The 22013-nt window shown below is 56.9% G+C and overlaps 1 protein-coding gene across 2 annotated transcripts in view; it reads right to left on the minus strand.

The window, feature by feature from the left end:
- Nucleotides 1-22013, minus strand: part of Tcerg1l (transcription elongation regulator 1 like) — a 176108-nt gene that overhangs the window by 134107 nt on the left and 19988 nt on the right. For both annotated transcript variants that reach the window (XM_070011452.1, XM_070011451.1), the window contains exon 4: nucleotides 2769-2960. In XM_070011452.1, the coding sequence (XP_069867553.1) occupies nucleotides 2769-2960 (192 nt within the window). The remainder of the gene's footprint in view (nucleotides 1-2768; nucleotides 2961-22013) is intronic.

Below are 22013 nucleotides of genomic sequence, written 5' to 3' on the forward strand. Positions count from 1 at the left end.
CAGAACTCCAACCCTGGAGTTCTGCCATCTCTCTGGCTTCCTCCACCTTACCCTTCCTGGCACAGCATCTGAGCAGAACACCGTCCATCAGCTGCATCCCAGGGGGCCCCGGAGCCCACGGTTGCTCTCGTCCACAAATCCTCCCACTTGGCTTTGCCCGATGAGCATCCTGTACCCCAGTGCTGCTTTACCGCCTGCCGCCCGGCAGTGATGGACAAGGCCTCCTCCTCAGCACTTCATCCAGCCGTCGTCCCATCCCCACAGCCCACCCATGGCTAACCATGAGCCTGCCCCCCACCCTCTTCATCTGGGTCCAGGTGTGGACAGGGAAGAGACAGCATTAAAGATTATGCAAATGAACAGAGGGCCCTGGCCTGTCCCACGGTGAGGACAGTGGTTCTGTGTGAGGGGTGTGAAGCGTGTGGAGGACCCGTGTTTCATGCAGGTGGAGCAGGAGAGAAAGACCTAGCCCTGCAGATGATGGGGGGGGGGTCCTGCTCAGAAGGGGATGGGAGTGTGGACAGGCTGTCCTGAACTCGGGGCTGCCAGCCCCCAGCCTGCGGAAAGCAGCCAGGCTTCGGCCGAGTGCACTGTGGAAGGAGACAGCTCCTATGGCCTCCTGGGAGCCAGCCCTCTGTGGACTGGCAGCAATTCCTAGAATCCTGGCCTATCTCAGCCTCCCGAGGAGCTAGGATCTCTGATCTGAGTCACTGTGCTCTGCTCCCTTTTGAAGGCCAAGGTTGAAGGAGAGGGAGGATGGATGGCCCCTGCCAGGCTGCTCAGTAGGCGCAGGACAAGCGGCTGCTCCAATGAGCAGCTCGCTAGAAAACGCCAGGGGTGTCTGCACAAGACCCCATCCCAACCAGTCAAAACTGGACACAATGCCTTGTGCCTGTCAATCCAGTGTATGGAAATCACAAATAGGAGGATCGCACTCCTCCTACGCATCTACGGTAGATACCAGGACCCCAGGACCAGATGGCAACACCTCCCAAAGGAGATCAGACGCCGGCGATGGCCACACACACCGGCAGCAGCTGGACTGAGCCCAGCTCGGGCTGTCTTGGTCTTGACCCAACTCTGTCTGTGTTTCTGCTCCGCCTCGCCCTCCTCTCCACAGCAGGGCCGGCAGCCGCGATGGCCAGCACCAGCAGCTGTGAGACTGACAGCAACAAATTCCATCTTCTCCCAAACCAAGTGCTCGACTGGTGGGTGTTCAAAGTCACCAACAGGAGAAGATGCCAATTCTTGGATCATTTCACAAATCACACAGCACACGTACGGCAGAGGGCCCTGGGGTGCACAGAGCCTGGGTCTGAGGTGAATTTCCTGGGGACATCCTGGTGTCACCCTCCTAAAGTAAGAGGGTGGACAGGTTTTCAGCCGAGGCTGAAGGAGGGCACGCCCCCCCCCCAAGACCATGGTGTATTCACATTCTTCCCCATCATACCAACATGCCAAGAAGGAAATAAGATTGTGTTGTGGAGAATACAATATCCTGTTGATCGACCAATGTAACAAGCCAGTACACAAATGCCAATTCAAAAGGCTCGGAGTGGAACACAACTGCACTAGGTTTGCCAGAATCCAGGTCGACACACAGAACACACACAGGGACTCGGAAGTGGGGGCACGGGTTGTTTATCCTTCTATCATAATGTGTGTGTGTGTGTGTGTGTGTGTGTGTGTGTGTGTGTGTGTGCATGCCTGCGTGCGTGCCTGTGTGTGAAAGAGAGAAAAAGGCAGAGGGAGAGAGAGAGCGCAAGGGGGAGAGGGAGGGAGGGAGGAGGGAGGAAGAGAGAGCACGCTTATCCACCGTGCTCAGGATCATATGTGTTTGGATTTCAGATATTCTCAGATTTTGAGGGTCTTGGGGTAGGGTACCTGGATCTTACATGAAGCTCGTTGGTTTCACAGATGCATTGCTCACATAGGCTGATGACAATTTTACATAATATTTGTAATAACTTTGGGTGGAAGCAAAGTGAAAAGTGTGGGATTTACTTGTCACCTCAAGGTAGAGCTGGGAAAGTCTGGGGTTTGGGAGCTTGGTGTGGACAAATTGTCTTCCACGGGATTTCTACGAACGTGTTACTCTATCACATGAACAGCTCCAGCCAAAATAGCAGCAGCCCTCACGGGAGTGGAGGACACTCCACGACCTTCCAGACTCATGTTGCCATTATGGATATAGCTGGATAGAGCACCAGCATCAAAGAGACACGCAGGACATGAGGCACGGCTCTGGCCACAGGCAGACACAACCAGCAGTGAGCACACTGGAGCCCGGGAGACCCAGACCCCCTCTGCTTCCCCTTGCCCCCCACCCACCAACTTCTGCTCCTCCCGGAAGGCCCAGCTCCTTCCAGCCCCTCTCCTCTGGAACCCCTCAGGAGAAACTGAGGAGACACCCTGGTCCAAGCCCGGCACAGCTCCCATTGCTGCCTGGGATGAGCACAACACACCATGTGCTCAGCGCAGCTGTCCCAGGACAGGGAGCTGGGGTCGGGCGGGGCTCACATCTCTGGAGGGCCCTCTGGCTCTCCCACACGCTCTGCATGAGAGAATGACCAAGCTCCCAGCATCAAGCCAGGGGCCATGGCTCGGGTGGCCTTGGGAATTGCAAGCAGCCCCCTTCCCGGGAGCAGGGCACAGCCATCCCAGTGCCGGCACCCAGGACCAGGCGGCAGGGACCAGGAGCCAAGGCCCGAGGCCACTTGCCCGCCTTGCTCGCCAACTGCAGATTCTGGACACAGCAGGCGGCCTACCTGAGAAGGGGGCCGTCCGGAGGGGTATTTTGATGGGCGCCAAGGTCAGGAAATGGCATGGCTGCACGCAGGAAGGGGACAGGTCCCGGAGTCCCTCGGGGTCCACAGTGACCATGGCAGTGGCGGCGGCGGCTGCAGCGATGGCAATGGTGGGACTGTGGTTGATCGGCTTAAAGCTCTTAGGACAGGCACCTGTGGGAGAGGAGCACAAGGTCAGCGTGGACGGCAGTGTGCACATGACAGAGGTCAGCGTGGACGGCGGTGTGCACATGACAGAGGTCAGCGTGGACGGCGATGTGCACATGACAGAGGTCAGTGTGGACAGCAGTGTGCACATGACAGAGGTCAGCGTGGACAGCAGTGTGCACATGACAGAGATCAGCATGGACGGCGGTGTGCACATGACAGAGGTCAGCGTGGACAGCAGTGTGCACATGACAGAGGTCAGCGTGGACAGGAGTGTGCACATGACAGAGATCAGCGTGGACGGCGGTGTGCACATGACAGAGGTCAGCGTGGACGGCGGTGTGCACATGACAGAGGTCAGCGTGGACGGCGATGTGCACATGACAGAGGTCAGTGTGGACAGCAGTGTGCACATGACAGAGGTCAGCATGGACAGGAGTGTGCACATGACAGAGATCAGCGTGGACGGCGGTGTGCACCTGACAGAGGTCAGCATGGACGGCGGTGTGCACATGACAGAGGTCAGTGTGGACGGCAGTGTGCACATGACAGAGGTCAGTGTGGACAGCAGTGTGCACATGACAGAGGTCAGCATGGACGGCGGTGTGCATATGACAGAGGTCAGCGTGGACGGCGGTGTGCACCTGACAGAGGTCAGCGTGGACGGCGGTGTGCACATGACAGAGGTCAGCGTGGACGGCGGTGTGCATGCACACCCTGTCATGGCTCCTCCCCTGCATCATGGCTCCTCCTCCTGCATCATGGATCCTCCCCCTGAGGTATGGCTCCTCCCTTCATCATGGCTCTTCCCCCTGTGTGATGGCCCCCCCAGTGTCATGGCTCCTCCCAGTGTCATGGGTCCTCCCCTGCATCATGGCTCCTCCCCCTGCATCATGGCCCCGCCCCCTGCATCATGGCTCCTCCCCCTGCATCATGGCCCCACCCCCTGCATCATGGCTCTTCCCCTTGCATCATGGCCCCTCCCCTGGGCAGGCCTATCCCTAGGGAGGGACAAGCTCTAGCGGTCGGGTTTGCTTGCACTGTCACTGTCTCCTCTGATTCCTGGCGGTTCTGCTCACCCCGGCGCTGCGGCCTCCCTGCCTCACCTTCCTGAGCACAGCACGGGCTCACTGACACCCTAAGAATGCATCTAGACCAGCCATGACTGCCGTTTAACACGAAGATGACCTGTGATGGGCACCAAGTGATAGGAAAGGTAACTCAGAGTGTCTTAAGAAAGACGCAATGAGGTAGGTGAACGTCTTATAGATCAAAGTGTGAAAATATTTTTATCACCATGTGAATTTTGTTGCCCAAACCATCTGTCAACTACAATGAAAAATAAAGACGCCTTGTTTTAGTCTGCCTTAAAAATGACTTGGAAAGGTCATTTCTAACCTGCCTATGAAATCACAACGCTCTCCCACCAGGAGAATAAATAGCCCGACGAATCCATGAACACATGAATAGTTTTCAAAAGAAGAAATACAAATGGCTAAGAAATACATGAAGAAATGTTCACCACCCTTAGCCATCATGGAAATGCAAATCCAAGCCACAGAAAGACTGCTCACTTCAGCCAGAGCAGCGGTCCCCAAGGAAACCACGCGGAGGAGTCACGTTTGGGATGGGGCTGAGCACTGGAGGCCAGCGATCAAGGGACATTATATGCTATAGGCAGAGGTCAAAGAAATCCTCCAGTGTAGCTAACTGATGCTAATAAAAAACAAACACAAAGAAAACAATCATTGCTGGCAAGGGCTTGGAAAAAGGGACAGGAAGCGTATACAGGGTTGGCGGAGTGTCAATTAGTGCAGCCATGATAGAATCAGCACAGAAGTTCCGTACAAGCCTAAACCCAGAGCCGCTTCCAGTCCTGCCCTGCCACTCCTGTCCACACGTCCCCAGGAATGTACGTCAGCATGCAGCAGAGAGACCCGCACGCCCACACTGCGCCACTGTAGGCCATGGGTCCAGAGGTAAAGAAAATGTGGTGTACGCACACCCGTGGGGTATCATTCAACCACAAAGAATGAAGTGATGGCCTCTATAGGCAAATGGACAGAACGTGCACCATCACGGTAAGTGACGAATGCCACAAAAAGACAAATGTCATGTTCTCTCTGGTAAGTGAAACAAAGTGCTAAGGAATGTGAGAGGCTCTCCACGAGGGTGGAGGCATCTGCAGGAGAGAAGAGAAGAAGGAAAGGGATGTGTGGATAGGAGCGGAATTTGAGGCATGCATGAAAACAGAGCAAAACTGCTGGGATTGCTGGACACAGCAAAGGGTGGGCCGCGAGGTGGAGGAGATGGGTGTTGCTGAGAACACTGTGCACATGTACAGAAACCCCTCAGCTCTGGGGCTGAGAGCGCGCCGCGGCCGTGAGCAGACGGCATCCTGGGGTACATGCTGCCCTGCCCTTCCGCCAGGAAGTCAGCGGCCCCGTGCGAGCCCAGGGCCCAGCTGCCCCCTGAGAACATCCTCCAAAGCCCCAAAGCCAAGTTCGGAAGGCGAGCCAGCACTCAACAAATTGTGTCCACTGATAAATAATGATAGTAACTCACTTTCCTCCAAGGACTTCAGAAAATCCCTTAGTTGAGTAAATAAACAGCTCGATAAGATAGGTCCAACCAAAAAAAAGCAGAAATCCTGCTAAGCGAGCTACACGATAAGCCAGAGAAGGACCCGGGAGGATTGCTCCCAGAATCAAGGTTTTAAGCAAAACAGTCAGGAAGCCTGTGCTTTCCTGAAGGGGCCAGGGCAGGGCGGGGGCGGGGCTCACAGAGGGGGGGATGCCCCTGCTGCCCTGGGAGACTCCCCCTCCCTCTCTCCTCCCAAACAAAGCGGCCACGTGGGCATGTCCTAGTCCAAATGAGACCTCCGATGGCCATGGAGGAGACCTGGCCGTGCCCACGGCAGAGGAGCAAGGCGCAGTGCGCCCAGGACCCTCCCACGCCGCCGTCATGGCTACAGGACTGCCCACGTGGCACTTCCCTGGAAGGACGTGCGGAGAATCCTGGGTGTCCAGACTCCACCCCGACCCAGGCCATGCGTCCACTCATTAAGAAGTCCACCAGGCTCTTCGTGGCCTGCCCTTGTGGGAGGCACACTGGCCACGGGTCCCTGCCAGTCCTGGGCCCACTGAGCAGCATAGATTCGCTTTCCCGGGACTGGACAGACAGGAGGGGAGCAGAGGGCTGCGCGCATCTGCAGGCGGGTGCTGTGGGGCAGGCAGGGGCCTCAGAGGCTGCCGCCAGGCTGCATGAGCTCAGCTGACCTGGCTCAGGGTCACAAAAGACCTTCCGTCCCTCCCTGGGCATGCTCTGGGCCTGGCAGGGCCTCAGCCCTCAGTCTGGTTCTGCTCTCTGCAGTGGAGGGGCCAGGAAAGCCAGGGTCAGGAGGGAAACTGGTGGTAGACAGCCAGACCCTCACCCCAGCCCAGGCCTCCGCCCCTCTGCAAGAGGAGCAGTATGTCCTGGCCCAAGACGTGCTGGGGTCCCAGGCTCTACGGGCCAGGTTTGGAGGCTCCGTCAGAATGATCGCCACCAGCTGCTGCCGAGAAGGGGAGGTGCCACCGCTGCCAGGGAGGGTGGCCTCGTGGGCCCGCGTTAGCGGCATCGGCTCCGAGTGAGGCGTGCCAGGTGAACCAGTCCGCTGCCCCTGAGGACTGGGGAGCGTCAGCCGCCCCGCTCTCTGTGCTGAGCCACACAGCAGAGAAGTAAACAACCAGTCCCTTGCCATGTCTGCTTAGCAAATGGCTTCAGCTCTGGTGAAATCCTGCAGGTGCGATTTCTCCCGACTGGTAATTATGTCTGCCAAGAATGACGCACGGGGCACACAGAACCCATGCAGCGGCCGCTTCCTCCCGCTGGGCCTGCGCCCTGCGCCCTGGGTGTGGACGCCGGCCGAGGCCCCCAGGCCCGAGCCCCACTCCTTCCCTTCCCAGCCGAGGCTGCCTGTCTGTGGACGCAAACCAGGGCACCTGCGGCCTGGGGGCCCCATGCGGCAGCTGTGTTGGCGTCTTCTTGCTGCTCATTGTTCTGGCTGTTTCTGGAGAGAGCTGCCCGGTCCCTGGTACTGGTGCAATTCTGCATTAATGTGCCAAGGAGGCCAACCTGGGAGCTGGGCTGGATGGCGGGCCCAGCCCCACGCCGCCCCACCGGGTCCTCACCACGCCGCCCGGATCTGCCCTGCCCTTCCAGAGCCTGGCCCAGCAGCGCCCCAGGCCCAGAGTTCCACGTTCATGCAACCCACGGCCGGCCGTTAGGAGGAAGACCCTTGGCAAGCCCTCCTCTCCCCGGCTTGGGTGGGGGCTGAACGCTCAGCCCGCCCGCCAGCAGGAGGCACAGGCGCGGCCAGCATGACCCAGCTCTCCAAGATGGGGTCCGAGTCCCCTTCAGACTACAGCAGGCTCAGCAACCTTGCCTCGGTTTCCCTAGATAGGAAGTGGATAGTGCTCTTTAGAGATCCGCCTGGTGACCCCATGATGGGCCTGCGCCACACCTCCGCCTCTTCCTCTGAGCCGCTCCGGGGCTTCCACAGCCTGGACCTCAGGGTCCCCCCCACCCCCGCACTGCTCCGGGGTCTCCATGGCCTGGACCTCAGGGTCCCCCCCCACCCCCGCACTGCTCCGGGGTCTCCATGGCCTGGACCTCAGGGTCCCCCCCCACCCCCGCACTGCTCCGGGGTCTCCATGGCCTGGACCTCAGGGTCCCCCCCACCCCCGCACTGCTCCGGGGTCTCCATGGCCTGGACCTCAGGGTCCCCCCCCACCCCCACACTGCTCCGGGGTCTCCATGGCCTAGACTTCAGGGTTTCCCCCCCACCCCCACACTGCTCCGGGGTCTCCACGGCCTGGGTCTCAGGGTCCCCCCCCACCCCCGCACTGCTCCGGGGTCTCCACGGCCTGGACCTCAGGGTCCCCCCCCACCCCCGCACTGCTCCGGGGTCTCCACGGCCTGGACCTCAGGGCCCCCCCACCCCCGCACTGCTCCGGGGTCTCCATGGCCTAGACTTCAGGGTTTCCCCCCCACCCCCACACTGCTCCGGGGTCTCCACGGCCTGGGTCTCAGGGTCCACCTCCCCACCACTCTGGGGTCTCCACGGCCTGGGTCTCAGCCCCCCCCCCCCACCGCTCCGGGGCCTCCACGGCCTGGACCTCAGGGTTTTCCCCCACCCCCACACTGCTCCGGGGTCTCCACGGCCTGGGTCTCAGCCCTCCAACCCCCCCACTACTCCGGGGCCTCGGCCTGGGTCTCAGGGTCCCCCCCCCGCACCACACCTGGGTACAGGTCCCCCTGGACCTCCTGGTCCCTCGTGGCCTCCCGTGGCACACTGGTCCGTGGTGCCCTCCTCCACCCCGTACTTGTGCCTCCCTCTCTGACCATCCCTCCTGCGCCTCCAGGGATTTCTCCAGAATGCCTAGCCCCCTCCCCCACACTCACCCCCAATCTCCTCCCATGCCTCCCACCCTGGGGTTCATTCAGATCTGCCCTGACAGATGCCACCCCTGGATCCCAGGTCTCTCCTGAGCAGGGTGCTCGTACTGAGCCACACCATGCTCACAACCGTGTGCCTGACCCCACGCACTGACAGCCAGGGCTCCTCCAGCACCTGCACCACGTGCAACAGCCACCAAGCACCGAGCACCCTGCCCACACAGCCAGTCCTGCCCGGAGAGCTACTGTCTGGCCCGAGGCCCCTGTTGGGACCCCGTGGGTCCCAGCACGGCCTGCCTGGCCCTGCTGCTCCTTCCCAAGGGGCTCATGGACCCTTCAGACGCAGGGACCAGCTTCCAATTACCTGCCACTGACCTGTGGGGCCCAACCCAGCTGCGGGGGCCCCCATACCCCACTTCTCAGCTCCCCCAGGAAAGAAGCAATGCTGCCCAGACTTGCCCAAGAGCACATCAAAGGAAATAATTTGTTGAGAAATGGGCTTCAGGAGGAGTAAGCCTTCCCGTTCACCCCACTTGCTTTCCCTCTGGTTGGGGGGGGCATCTTTGGTTACCTAACCTCCTGTGTACCTTCCTTCTGGTGGTACGGGCAAAGGTAACCGTCTCCTGGTATCTATTCATAGCCACGGAGAAGAACGTGCTGACTTTCTGCCCCCGACGGTAATTTCAGGGGATGGACGGCTGTTTATTTAGCAGGTACTGCAAGGATTCTAATACACTGCATCTCTAAAACACCCACATCCTCATAGTTGAAAAGGGTCCTCCCAGACTGCACAATGACAGTCAGCACACACAACAAGGGCCACAAGAAACAGAAGAGGGGGCCCGGCACCAGGGCTGCGCTGGACCGCGCTTGCTGGGGGTAGGAGGGTCCGTCACCTGCCCAACCATGTGTGCCAGCCAAGAGCCCAGCATGGAGGCTGAGGTCAGGAAGTTTAAGCGTCGAAACCCCTTCTACCTCCCTCCCCGTGAAGGACTTTCAGAAGTGACTCCCGGCACAGCCCCTCTTAATTGTGTCTTGTATTCAGGCTCTTGGCTTGGACTGACCTGGAGGCACAGCATGTGTGTGCACAAAGCCCCACCCTGCAAGGGCTGGCGCCAACAGTGCACTTCACTCAACCTACAAGACAGCTCTGCTCCATGGCTCCTTCTGCTTCCTCTCCCTCCCCTCCTCCTTTCCTTCTCTTTCCTCATCTCCCTCCTCCTTCCCCTCTCTCCCCTTCTACCCTTCCTCCCCTCCCCCCTTTCCCCCTGATCTTAGTAGAAGTAATGGCACCCTTATTTTTGAGATGACTTGCAGTTTTGTCCAGACTGGTCTCCAACTTAGAGACTCAAGCAATCCTCCTGTCTCAGCCTCCCAAGTACCTGGGACTACTTACACTGGCCTGCGTCTAGCCTGATACTGTACACCTGCCACATGCTCCCCACAGTCTCCCCCAGAACTCAGAGGGCCCACCCTGCCTGGGATAGCCTGGCTCCCTTGTTTCCCACTGGACCTAAGCGGATGCTGGCTGAGACTTTGCCTGTTGCTGTCACCACTCCCTGTGATGTGGAAACGGTCTAGCCGGCCCCCTGCCCCAGCCCTCACCCCACTTCTTGCATGGGACTGTCACCTCGGTGGGGCTGGGCAGGCCCCTGGGGCCACGGGTGCTGACCAGCCTAGAAGACCTGTGGGGCCTGTGATGGATGTGCCCCTGCCCCAGCTCTCAGTCTCACAATGCAGCTCTGACTGGGCAAGGAGTTATTTAATGCCAGGATGGTGAATTCTCATAGCCCCGCTCATCCGTTTAGAAATACTAATTTATTGTTATTTTATAATTTTCATGTAACTTGTACAATAATTTGAATATTCATTTTATTAAAACAAGATTAATTACACTACCCCCAAAGAACACATTGCTGTTAATACTCAGTAATCTAAATGATTACTGTCAGGAAAGGAAGAGGAAGGAGGAGCAGAGACCAAAGGTGACAGAAATCCACTGTGGGCGTGTGTGGAAAGGTCTGGACAGGGCCCCTGGCTGGGAACAACTTAGTATACATCAACAAAATGAGGATCTAGATAGTGCATGAAGAGCCAGTCCTCAACGGCCCCAGCGCAGCTCCCGGTGAACTGGCCGCCTGCTGCCCGCCTGGCCAGTGTCCACCTGCAGGAAGAGCAGGTGTGCAGCAACGGGGCCAGGGCCAGGGCCTGGGAGGGGCGAGGCGAGCAGGCACACAGACCCCACCAAGCTGGGTGCCACGCTGGCTCAGGGGGCGCTGGGCACCCCAGGCCCCCTCTCCCTCAGAACTAAGATGTGCCTGCCGTTGGCACACACACCCATCCACGCTTGGGGCAGCACAGTGCTGGCTGGACAGTCATGCCCGGTGCTGTGCAGGGTAGGTGCTAAACCAGGTATTGGTACGAGACAATGTTTGTCAGCTGAAGGACTCATTCCACGGGCATATCCCCATGGTACAGTCACCCATGGTACAGTCACACCCATGGTACAATCACACCATGGTACAGTCACCCATGGTACAGTCACACCCATGATACAGTCACCCATGGTACAGTCACCCAGTCACCCCATGGTACAGTCACCCATGGTACAGTCACACCATGGTACAGCCACCCATGGTACAGTCACCCCATGGTACAGTCACCCATGATACAGTCACCCATGGTACAGTCACCCATGGTACAGTCACCCAGTCACCCCATGGTACAGTCACCCATGGTACAGTCACACCATCATACAGTCACCCATGGTACAGTCACATCCATGGTACAGTCACCCATGATACAGTCACCCATGGTACAGTCACCCATGGTACAGTCACCCAGTCAACCCATGGTACAGTCACCCATGGTACAGTCACACCCATGGTACAGTCACACCCATGGAATAGTCACCCCATGGTACAGTCACCCCATGATACAGTCACCCATGGAATAGTCACCCCATGGTACAGTCACCCACGGTACAGTCACCCATGGTACAGTCACCCATGGTACAGTCACCCATGGTATAGTCACCCCATGGTACAGTCACCCCATGGTACAGTCACACCATGGTACAGTCACCCATGGTACAGTCATACCATCGTACAGTCACCCATGGTACAGTCACCCATGGTACAGTCACCCCATGGTACAGTCACACCCATGGTACAGTCACCCATGGTACTATAGTCACCCATGGTACTATAGTCACCCATGGTACAGTCACCCCATGGTACAGTCACCCCATGGTAGAGTCACACCATGGTAGAGTCACACCATGGTACAGTCACCCATGGTACAGTCATCCATGGTACAGTCACCCCATGGTACAGTCACCCCATGGAACAGTCACCCATGGTACAGTCACCCATGGTACAGTCACCCCATGGTACAGTCACCCATGGTACAGTCACCCATGGTACAGTCACCCATGGTACAGTCACACCATGGTACAGTCACCCATGGTACAGTCACCCATGGTACAGTCACCCCATGGTACAGTCACCCCATGGTACAGTCACACCATGGAACAGTCACCCATGGTACAGTCACACCATGGTACAGTCACCCATGGTACAGTCACACCATGGTACAGTCACCCATGGTATAGTCACCCCATGGTACAGTCACACCATGGTACAGTCACACCATGGTACAGTCACACCATGGTACAGTCACCCATGGTACAGTCACCCATGGTACAGTCACACCATGGTACAGTCACCCATGGTATAGTCACCCCATGGCACAGTCACACCATGGTACAGTCACCCATGGTACAGTCACACCATGGTACAGTCACCCATGGTACAGTCACACCCATGGTACAGTCACCCATGGTACAGTCACACCATGGTACAGTCACACCATGGCACAGTCACACCATGGTACAGTCACCCATGGTACAGTCACACCATCGTACAGTCACCCATGGTACAGTCACATTGTCCACACAGATACTCGGTGACCCTGTAGGGGCTCCTATGAATGTCTGCCTTTTAGGAGCAAAAACATGATGTTGGTCTTTCTGAGCCTGGCTTACTTCACTTAATAAGATGGTTTCCAGATCTTTCCAATTCCCCGCAAATGACAGAATTTCATTCTTCTTTATGGCTGAACAATACTTCATTGCTTATACGTATCACATTTTATGAACAGGTACCATAACAGGAATATTCGAAAGCCGCAGCATGCCTTGGCTGGGGGTGGGTACTGGTTGGAGGAGGTGGCCGGACTGACGAGGGGGAGGAGTGTGGGTAGTGAGCATACTCCCTGAACACATGCAAGAGCAGGACGTGCAAATGTGATAGAACTGCTTTGGGAAGGCAGGAGGAGGGCAAAGGCAGACCGGCTGTCTGACCAGAAGCACTGTATACATAAACGGACATGTGAAGATGAAGGCCCCTTGCACAACCACCTAATGCTAATTGTTTCTAAAGTAACTTCTAAGTTTCTCTGAGCAGGGCTCGCTCTGCCAAAGCTCCGGAGAGCAGCACATCCGCCTCCAAGAGACAGCCTGCAGGGGAAGCCTCTGCCCTGAGCAAACTCCTTGCCGCCCTATCACCGGGCGGGGTCCTCACGGGCGGCCAGCGGCCTGGCTTCGATGACCTTGTGTGAGGGACAAAATCCTTTGTTTGCACAACAACAGAAGTTCTATGACACACTCTCTGATGCATTAGCAAAGCACTGTTGTTACGCATCAGACAGCTGTTTTCAACCCACTTCATTACGCTCAGGTACACACAATTCACGCTCACCTCTCACCTACCTCCTAATATCCCGCGTCAGTAATAAAGCGCAGGAAATGATTCTCAGCCTGTGTCTTTCTCATTGGAGATGCATTCAGACAGCAGTGCAATCAGCCAGCTGACGGATTTCAGGTGTTTTCTGGCTTTGCTGTACCGATCTTCGTGATGAAATTAAGATGATTGAACGCCTCTGAGCTAGTGAGTGCACTCTCCCTCCACCACCTGCCGGCGGCTCCGCCCTGGGCCTCTCCAGGTGCGCACACACACACACACACACACACACACACACACACACACACACACACACACACACACACACACACACACACACACACGCCTTTCCAATGGAGGCTGGCTCCAGACCTGGGCTCACACGTGCCTCAGTGAGCACGCACAGCACTTGAGGACAGACACCAAAGATGGAGAGGCTCAGGGACATCCTTCGCCCCCTGGAGGGGCAGCCCACCCAGTCACAGCCTCACACAGGACAGGGAGGTACACTGGGTCCGCTCTGCACGAACCCACGCCCCCTGGGAGAGCAAGGCCCGGGTGCCAGGATCCAGGCCTCCCAAGATGGCCAGCTCCTGCTGAACCCTGGCGGACGTGGAAGGGCTCCAGGAGGCATGGAGGAGATGTGAACCCAGCCACTGCATTAGAAGCAGCACCCCTGGGCAGGCAGCCCAGGATGGCCGAGGCTGCCCCTGCAGGCTGCCAGGAGGCTGGCGCCACACAGAGGGCTCCGGCCTCGGGCACAGATTGGCCTCTATGGCCGTGCCTCCATACTCCGCGCTTCCACTTCCGGGACCCAGGCGCAGCTCCGCCCAGGCCTCCTAAGTACAGGTGCTGTTGAGGAAAACTTGGAAGAGAGAACAGGATGGAGATGAAGTTGCAGCTGCTGAAGACAGGAGGGGCTGCCCTGGCACCAGGTGCCTCTGAAATGGGGGGAAAGCAAGCGAGTCCCGGAGGCCGGGTCAGCCCCCCAAGGCCAGGTCAGCTCCCGAGGCCGGCTCAGCCCCCCAAGGCCAGGTCAGCTCCCGAGGCCGGCTCAGCCCCCCAAGGCCAGGTCAGCCCCGAGGCCGGCTCAGCCCCCCAAGGCCAGGTCAGCTCCCGAGGCCGGGTCAGCTCCCGAGGCCGGGTCAGCCCCGAGGCCGGGTCAGCTTCCAGGCCGGGTCAGCCTCTGGAGATTTGTAAGGCAGCAGCAGGGTCCTGAGGACATCAGAGGAGGAGGTCTCTGAAGGGAAACAGCCGCCACAAAGGCCCCGGGACAGCTGCTAGGAGAACAGAGAGCAGCCCACACCGCAGAAGAAGGGGAGGGAAGAGGAAACAGCTGGTGGGCCCCAGCTAGGGTCTGCAGGGGTCTACTGAGGGCTTTGGTCACCCAGGGGATGAGAGCAGCAGGCTGGGTACTGGAGCACAGGTCGCCCCTGCTCAAAGTGCAGCTGGCCAAGGACAGCCCACCTTGCCTGCCCGTGGCTGACCTGTGGCGGCGCGCCTGCCCCGCAAGGCCCCCTGGAGCGTGGAGAGCTCAGGCAGAGCCATGACTCCACTGGGCCCAGCCGGGCTGTGTGGCTGTGAGCCCCGCTGGTCCACCTCCCAGCACTGGGCTTCCTGGTCTTTTTCCTCCCAGGGCGGGCCCGGCTGGCTCCTTCCCCAGCGTGGTGCGCCAGCCCCTTCTCCTGGTCCCGAGACCGTCTGCTCTTCCCTGCCCCGCGCACCTGTGGAGGAAGTCCGCCATCTGTGCCTTGGGCTGTGGCAGGATGGCTGTGTCCTATGATCTGCTCAGCTTGGCTACCATCTTATCTTCTCTATTTAGAATTTTCACTGATTAGGGCTAACAAGACTCAGGGTCTCTCCCCTCCGCCTCTGAATCGCATTAGAGGTGTGGCTGAGAATGGCTGGACATTCACTGTCCCCTCCTGGGGACACCCCCAGCCTGGGGAGGCTGGGTTGGGCAAGGCCAACATCAGAGTGACGCCCAGCATGTGTCACACAGCTACCTCGCCAGCTCCCTTCCCTCCCTTCTCTTCCTCCCTGGCTGTGGCCAGGTGCACTGGGGCAACACCCAGGTAAGGTGAAGAGGTCTCAGATGGGAGAGACGCCACAGCAGCCCTGGCCTCCACCCGCATCCTGAGCTGCCTGCCGCCTCCCCTGCCTGGGTCTGTCCCCGAGCTCTGTGAGGAATCCCTCAGGAGCCTCTGGGTGTGGTAGGCCCTGCCACCCAGCCAGCGCACCCCTGGGCATCGAGCGCCACATGGCCACTGTGGAAGATGCACTCACATGGGTGTGCACACACACGTGCACATACACATGCACATACACACACGCACACACACGTGCGTGCACACACGTTCACCTGCACGCCCATGAGGCCTTGGAGAGGCACCTGCAGGCTGATACCTCACTTCAGACCTGAGGGTGCCCGGGACCTCCGGGGAGCCCCCACCTCCTGCCTGCTTATCCTGAGGCATTAGCAAAACATTTCACTAACGGAAGATCCCAAGCCAGCATCCTTCCTTCTCTGACTCCACGCTTGCTCCCTGACCCGCCAGCGTCTGTCTCAGAGCGTGATTTGTGCAAGGCCCCTGTCCACATGATGAGGGCGCCGCCCCGGGGGCCGCTCTGCTGTGCCTATGCCTCCTGCTCGTGGTCTTGACTCGGCCGGCACTCACTCCTCCCACCTCCAGCCTGGATGGTAAAATCCACACTCGGTGCCGCTAGCAGAATCCAGCCTGGTGTTCCGGACACCTGCTGGCATTTCTCGAGCACACGGGGTGTGCTGGGAGCGAGGGAAGCCGCATGCCGGCCGCCGTGGGGTCCACACGCAGCCTTGTGTCTCTGCCGTGGAGAATGAATGCAAATAGGCTCATTAGAGCGGAGATGATTCCAGGTTCTGAAAATTCTCCATGCCAAAGACAAGCCTACCTGAAGTGAATACTTATTTTTCTTAAAGAGGACACCAGACTGTGGATAGGATTGGTGTGAGTGGAACGAGGAGCCATCAGGGAAACTGGAGAGGCACAGGCGGCTACTGGACGGGCAGGTGGAGAGGAGCAGGCGGCTACTGGACGGGCAGGTGGAGAGGGGCAGGCGGCTACTGGACGGGCAGGTGGAGAGGGGCAGGCGGCTACTGGATGGGCAGGTGGAGAGGGGCAGGCGCCTACTGGACGGGCAGGTAGAGAGGGGCAGGCGGTTACTGGACGGGCAGGTGGAGAGGGGCAGGCGCCCACTGGACGGGCAGGTGGAGAGGGGCAGGCGGCTACTGGACGGGCAGGTGGAGAGGGGCAGGCGGCTACTGGACGGGCAGGTGGAGAGGGGCAGGCAGCTACTGGACGGGCAGGTGGAGAGGGGCAGGCGGCTACTGGACGGGCAGGTGGAGAGGGGCAGGCAGCTACTGGACGGGCAGGTAGAGAGGGGCAGGCGGTTACTGGACGGGCAGGTGGAGAGGGGCAGGCGGCTACTGGACGGGCAGGTGGAGGGGGCAGGCGGCTACTGGATGGGCAGGTGGAGAGGGGCAGGCGCCTACTGGACGGGCAGGTAGAGAGGGGCAGGCGCCCACTGGACAGGCAGGTGGAGAGGGGCAGGCGGCTACTGGACGGGCTGGTGGATCGGTGCTGACACTGCCCCTTCCTCCTGCAGAGGCAGATCCACCCCGAGGCCAGCGTGCCACAGGCCCCTTGGAAGATGCTGGTATTTCTCAGGTCTTCTTCCCAGCACAGACAGCCAGACTCAGCTGACACTTTGATGTACTCAGAATCCTATTGAAAGGCACCTTGTCATGAATTCAGAAAACGTGTTTTGGGGACTAGGACTTGGACATATGGCGTACTGAGAGTCACAATTAGCTTTTAAGATTCCTGATGTGGTCACTTCTGCGAGCATGCTGTGGCTCGTGACACCGCAGGCTGAGGAGAAGCAACGGCCCATCACAGACCAGCTGAGGGGGAGGGACTGTCCACCACAGGCTCCAGTGAGAAGAGCCTCGCTATAGAGCCAGGAAGCCCGTTGTGCCCGCCTGAACATCACACCATTTAATTATCAATTGATACAGCTTAATGCCATGAAATGTTACCAAAGCAAATTGGGCGGCCAGTCCCTGCATGCAGAGGTTTGCCTGTGTGTCTTTGCTCGCAGCCCCATGCACGACCCACGGTGCATGAGAGAGGCTTATCCCACATTGCAGTCCTGTAACTGGTTCAGTGTTGCTCAGGCCCATGACTGGCTCCATGCTCCTCAGACTCAGGACTGGCTCCATGCTCCTCAGTCCGAGGACTGGCTCCATGCCCCTCAGACTCAGGACTGGCTCCATGCCCCTCAGACTCAGGACTGGCTCCATGCCCCTCAGACTCAGGACTGGCTCCATGCCCCTCAGACTCAGGACTGGCTCCATGCCCCTCAGACTCAGGACTGTCTCCATGCTCCTCAGACTCAGGACTGGCTCCATGCCCCTCAGTCCTAGGGCTGGCTCCATGCTCCTCAGTTGTCTCAGGACTGGCTCCATGCCCCTCAGACTCAGGACTGGCTCCATGCCCCTCAGTCCTAGGGCTGGCTCCATGCTCCTCAGTTGTCTCAGGACTGGCTCCATGCTCCTTAGGCCCAGGACTGGCTCCATGCTCCTCAGTTCTAGGACTGGCTCCATGTTCCCCTGTCCCATGACTGACTCCATGCTCCTCAGACTCAGGACTGGCTCCATGCTTCTCAGTCATCTCAGGACTGGCTCCATGCTCCTCAGTGCCAGGACTTGTTCCATGCTCCTCAGACTCAGGACTGGATCCATGCTTCTCAGTCATCTCAGGACTGGCTCCATGCTTCTCAGACTCAGGACTGGCTCCATGCTCCTCAGGCCCATGTGTCACAGTCTCGGCCAGACCTTGGAAAGCCAGCAGTAAGCACAGCCCAGGGGCTCTGGCTCCAGGAGCTCACCCTCCCCTTTGCATGGTGGTGCTGTGAGATTCCCAGGGGAAGAAAACAATGGGATGACAGTGACAATGTCACTTTGTCAAGTGTCTTTTCTCAGGCATTCACTCCGGCAGGCCTCGAACCTAACTTTCTGATGAATTAAAGCACTGGAGATCACTGACACTCCGAGGAATCATGCACCTGCTTGCTGGCTTCATGCCAGGCTATCAGTGTATAATTTAAGAGTGTGTAATTTGAGAGGAAAATGTATTTTCCTCGGGAAGAATGTTTGTTAATATACAATGAAGAGATAAGTGCACACAGGCAACACAGCTGACCAGTCTTTTCAGTAACAACCGTGGAAGAGAGCTAAGCTTCAACAGTTCTATGAGCCAGACTGCCAGGGACTACCCACTGCAGTGAGTGCTGTCCACTGCAGCAGGGACTGTCCACTGCAGTGAGTGCTGTCCACTGCAGCAGGGACTGTCCACTGCAGTGAGTGCTGTCCACTGCAGTGAGTGCTGTCCACTGCAGTGAGTGCTGTCCACTGCAGCAGGGACTGTCCACTGCAGTGAGGGACTGTCCACTGCAGTGAGGGACTGTCTACTGCAGCAGGAGACAAAACTAGGGACTGTCCATTGCAGTGAGGGACTGTCCACTGCAGCAGGAGACAAAACTAGGGACTGTCCATTGCAGTGGGGGACTGTCCACTGTAGCAGGGGACTGCCCACTGCAACAGGGGACTGTCCACTGCAGCAGGGGACAAAACAAGGGACTGTCCACTGCAGTGAGGGACTGTACACTGCAGCGGGGGACTGTCCACTGCAGTGAGGGACTGTCCACTGAAGCAGGGACTGTCCACTGCAGCGGGGGAATTGTCCACTGCAGTGAGGGACTGTCCACTGCAGTGAGTGTTGTCCACTGAAGCAGGGACTGTCCACTGCAGTGAGGGACTGTCCACTGCAGGAAGGGACTGGCCACTGCAGTGAGGGACTGTCCACTGCAGCAGGGACTGTCCACTGCAGTGAGGGACTGTCCACTGCAGTGAGGGACTGTCCACTGCAGGAGGGGCTGTCCACTGAAGCGGGGACTGTCCACTGCAGGAGGGGCTGTCCACTGAAGCGGGGACTGTCCACTGCAGTGAGGGACTGTCCACTGCAGTGAGGGACTGTCCACTGCAGTGAGGGACTGGCCACTGCAGGAAGGGACTGACCACTGCAGGAGGGGCTGTCCACTGAAGCAGGGACTGTCCACTGCAGTGAGGGACTGGCCACTGCAGGAAGGGACTGACCACTGCAATGAGGGACTGTCCACTGCAGTGAGGGACTGGCCACTGCAGTGAGGGACTGGCCACTGCAGTGAGGGACTGTCCACTGCAGTGAGTGCTGTCCACTGAAGCGGGGACTGTCCACTGCAGTGAGGGACTGGCCACTGCAGTGCGGGACTGTCCACTGCAGTGAGGGACTGGCCACTGCAGGAAGGGACTGACCACTGCAGGAGGGGCTGTCCATTGAAGGGAGGGGCTGGCCACTGCAGTAAAGGATGTCCATTGCAGGAGAGACTGATCACTGCAGGAGGGACTGTCCACTGAAGGGAGGGGCTGTCCACTGTAGCACAGAGTTGCTCTGGATGGGCACTGTGGCTAGGTCTGCCATGGTGGGCTACTCCCCCGAGGTTCACTTCACTCCCCTTGGGTCCACGGCTGGCAGGCAGGTCTTCCCTGAGGACAGGGGCCGGGCCAGGACAACTGGGATCTGCAGGAGCCAAGTTCAGGATTTCAGGACTGAGCTAGATCTCCGTGGTGGTCAGACCCTGCTCTGGGGCTGTCTCTCAGTTCTACAGGCTCAAGGTTCCAGGGGGACAGCTTCCCAGCTAGCATTCAGGGGAAGGAGAAATGAGCCCATGGGGAAGAACTCCAGATAGATAGAGAAGAATCAGCATGACTGAGATCTGGCTAAACAACACACAGCAAGCCTGCACCCTCAGAAGATCACATGCAGAATGTGACATCATTGCGGGTGAAATGTTTCTTAGGAGAACAAGGAACGAGTTAGCTAAAGATTGTGGAGTTTCTAGAGGCTGGAATTATAATTGCTGAAATGTGGAGGTTCTTAAGGAGAGGAGAGAACAGTCCACAAAGAGATGAAGAGACTCAGCATCCGAAAAACACAGTTAAATAAGTTACCCAAATAACCAGAGAACACAGAGTGAGATGATACAAGAGGAAAACTAAGAGATAGAGAACTTGCTGTGGTTTGATCCTTCCTTACCAACATTTTGGCAAGCAAAATGGCAGCAAGTGGATAAGAGGCGGCATTCCAGGGATGGCCAACATGATGCTGCCACTAAACACAGCACACGAGCAGGAGGAAGGTTTTACAAGACTACGTCTAGAGACTTAACAATGAAGTCACAAATACTAAAAGTCAAAGTTAAAATCTCCAAAATGGCCAAAGAGAGAAGATGGATGCCCTGCACAGAAACACCACTGTGGCTGACAGGTCCTCCACAGAGATAGCTGCCAGGCTGGGCACTGCAAAATGTGTCCAGAGTTGAGAAAAAACAACTGCCAAGTAGGAAAACTGCCCTTCAAAAAAGGAGAAATAAATAACATTTTCTGATGAGAAAAAGCAGAGCTTTTACTTCTTACTGATCTTTCTTAAAAACGGATCCTACCAGACTGGAGTCTCATAGCTGTAATCCTCACTTCTCAGGAATCTGAAATCTGAGGATTGCGGTTTGAAGCCAACCCAGGCAGGAAAGTCCATGAGATTCTTATCTCCATTTAATAACAGAAAAAGGTGGAAGTAGAGCTGTGGCTCAAGTGGCAGAGTGCTAGCCTTGAGCAAAATGAACTCAGGGCTAGCGCCCAAGCCCAGAGTTCAAGCCTCAGGACTGCTACAAAAATAAAAATAAAAAATCCTAAAAGATGCAATGCCAAAATGATGGCAAAACACAAAAGAAACTGAAGCATAAAACTAAGAAGGCAATAACAAGTACAAACTGCTCAATAATCATAATAAATGTAAATTGATTAACTGACTGGTTAAAAGATAGATGGCTAATTGGGGGAAATGTAGCTATTTAATGTCTGAAAGGTCTGGTACGAATGCCATTTACTTGGGAGGCTAAGATCAGGAGGATTGCCGTGTGGGGCCATCCCTGGCAGAAAAGCTCAGGAGATCCTTCTCCTTGCACAGCAGGGGCTTCATGGAAGAAAGGCAGGCCACTGCACAAGGCGTGGCCACGTCCATGGAGCAGGAGTGGGGAGCAATTCTTCACCGTGAGGAAGAAGAGGGAGAGTCATCATAAAGGGGGAAAATAAAATGATAATGAAGTATTATCCACATAGATCAAACTACAGAACCCCCCTCTCCCCCCCAATCACCTGCAGCCGACATTCCCAAATGTTTTCTAATAGAAATAAGTAGCTCAACAGAAAGCACAAGGCCGAGTTCTTCCCTCACATGAACAATGCACATGGCAGCCGGCTATTTATACGATGCTCAGGAAAACTAGCCATGGATCAGGCCATAAACAGTTCTAACAAGAACTGCTGTTATAAGCACCATGTATGTGACACTTGTTAAAATTCTAAGTAACAAAACACAATGAGAAAATTAGCAGAATTTTCTTTAAAAACCCCTAGGATATAAAATTACAATGAAATTTTTCTATTTTACATAAATACCTGGGTGGTTGTAAAGATGGTACATTTAAAAACATATGCAGAGAGAAACGTATTTTATGGCCTTAAATATTTGATTAGAAGAGGAGATACAGAACTAATGTGCAGGTATGTAACTTAAAAAAAAAGACACAGAACAAATTGAACAAAAGATTAAAAACAGAAATGAGTAAGGTTGAAAGATGAATGTCTAAAACTTGTTAAGAACTAATAAAATAGACTAATAAAATGATGTTGAAGAAGTAATTTTTTATTAGAATCAATTAGCCGCACAGCAGTCTTTCA

Source organism: Dipodomys merriami, unplaced genomic scaffold (genome assembly GCF_024711535.1).
Source record: "Dipodomys merriami isolate MVZ:Mamm:240054 unplaced genomic scaffold, mDipMer1.0.p SCAF_82, whole genome shotgun sequence".
Taxonomy (NCBI): domain Eukaryota; kingdom Metazoa; phylum Chordata; class Mammalia; order Rodentia; family Heteromyidae; genus Dipodomys; species Dipodomys merriami.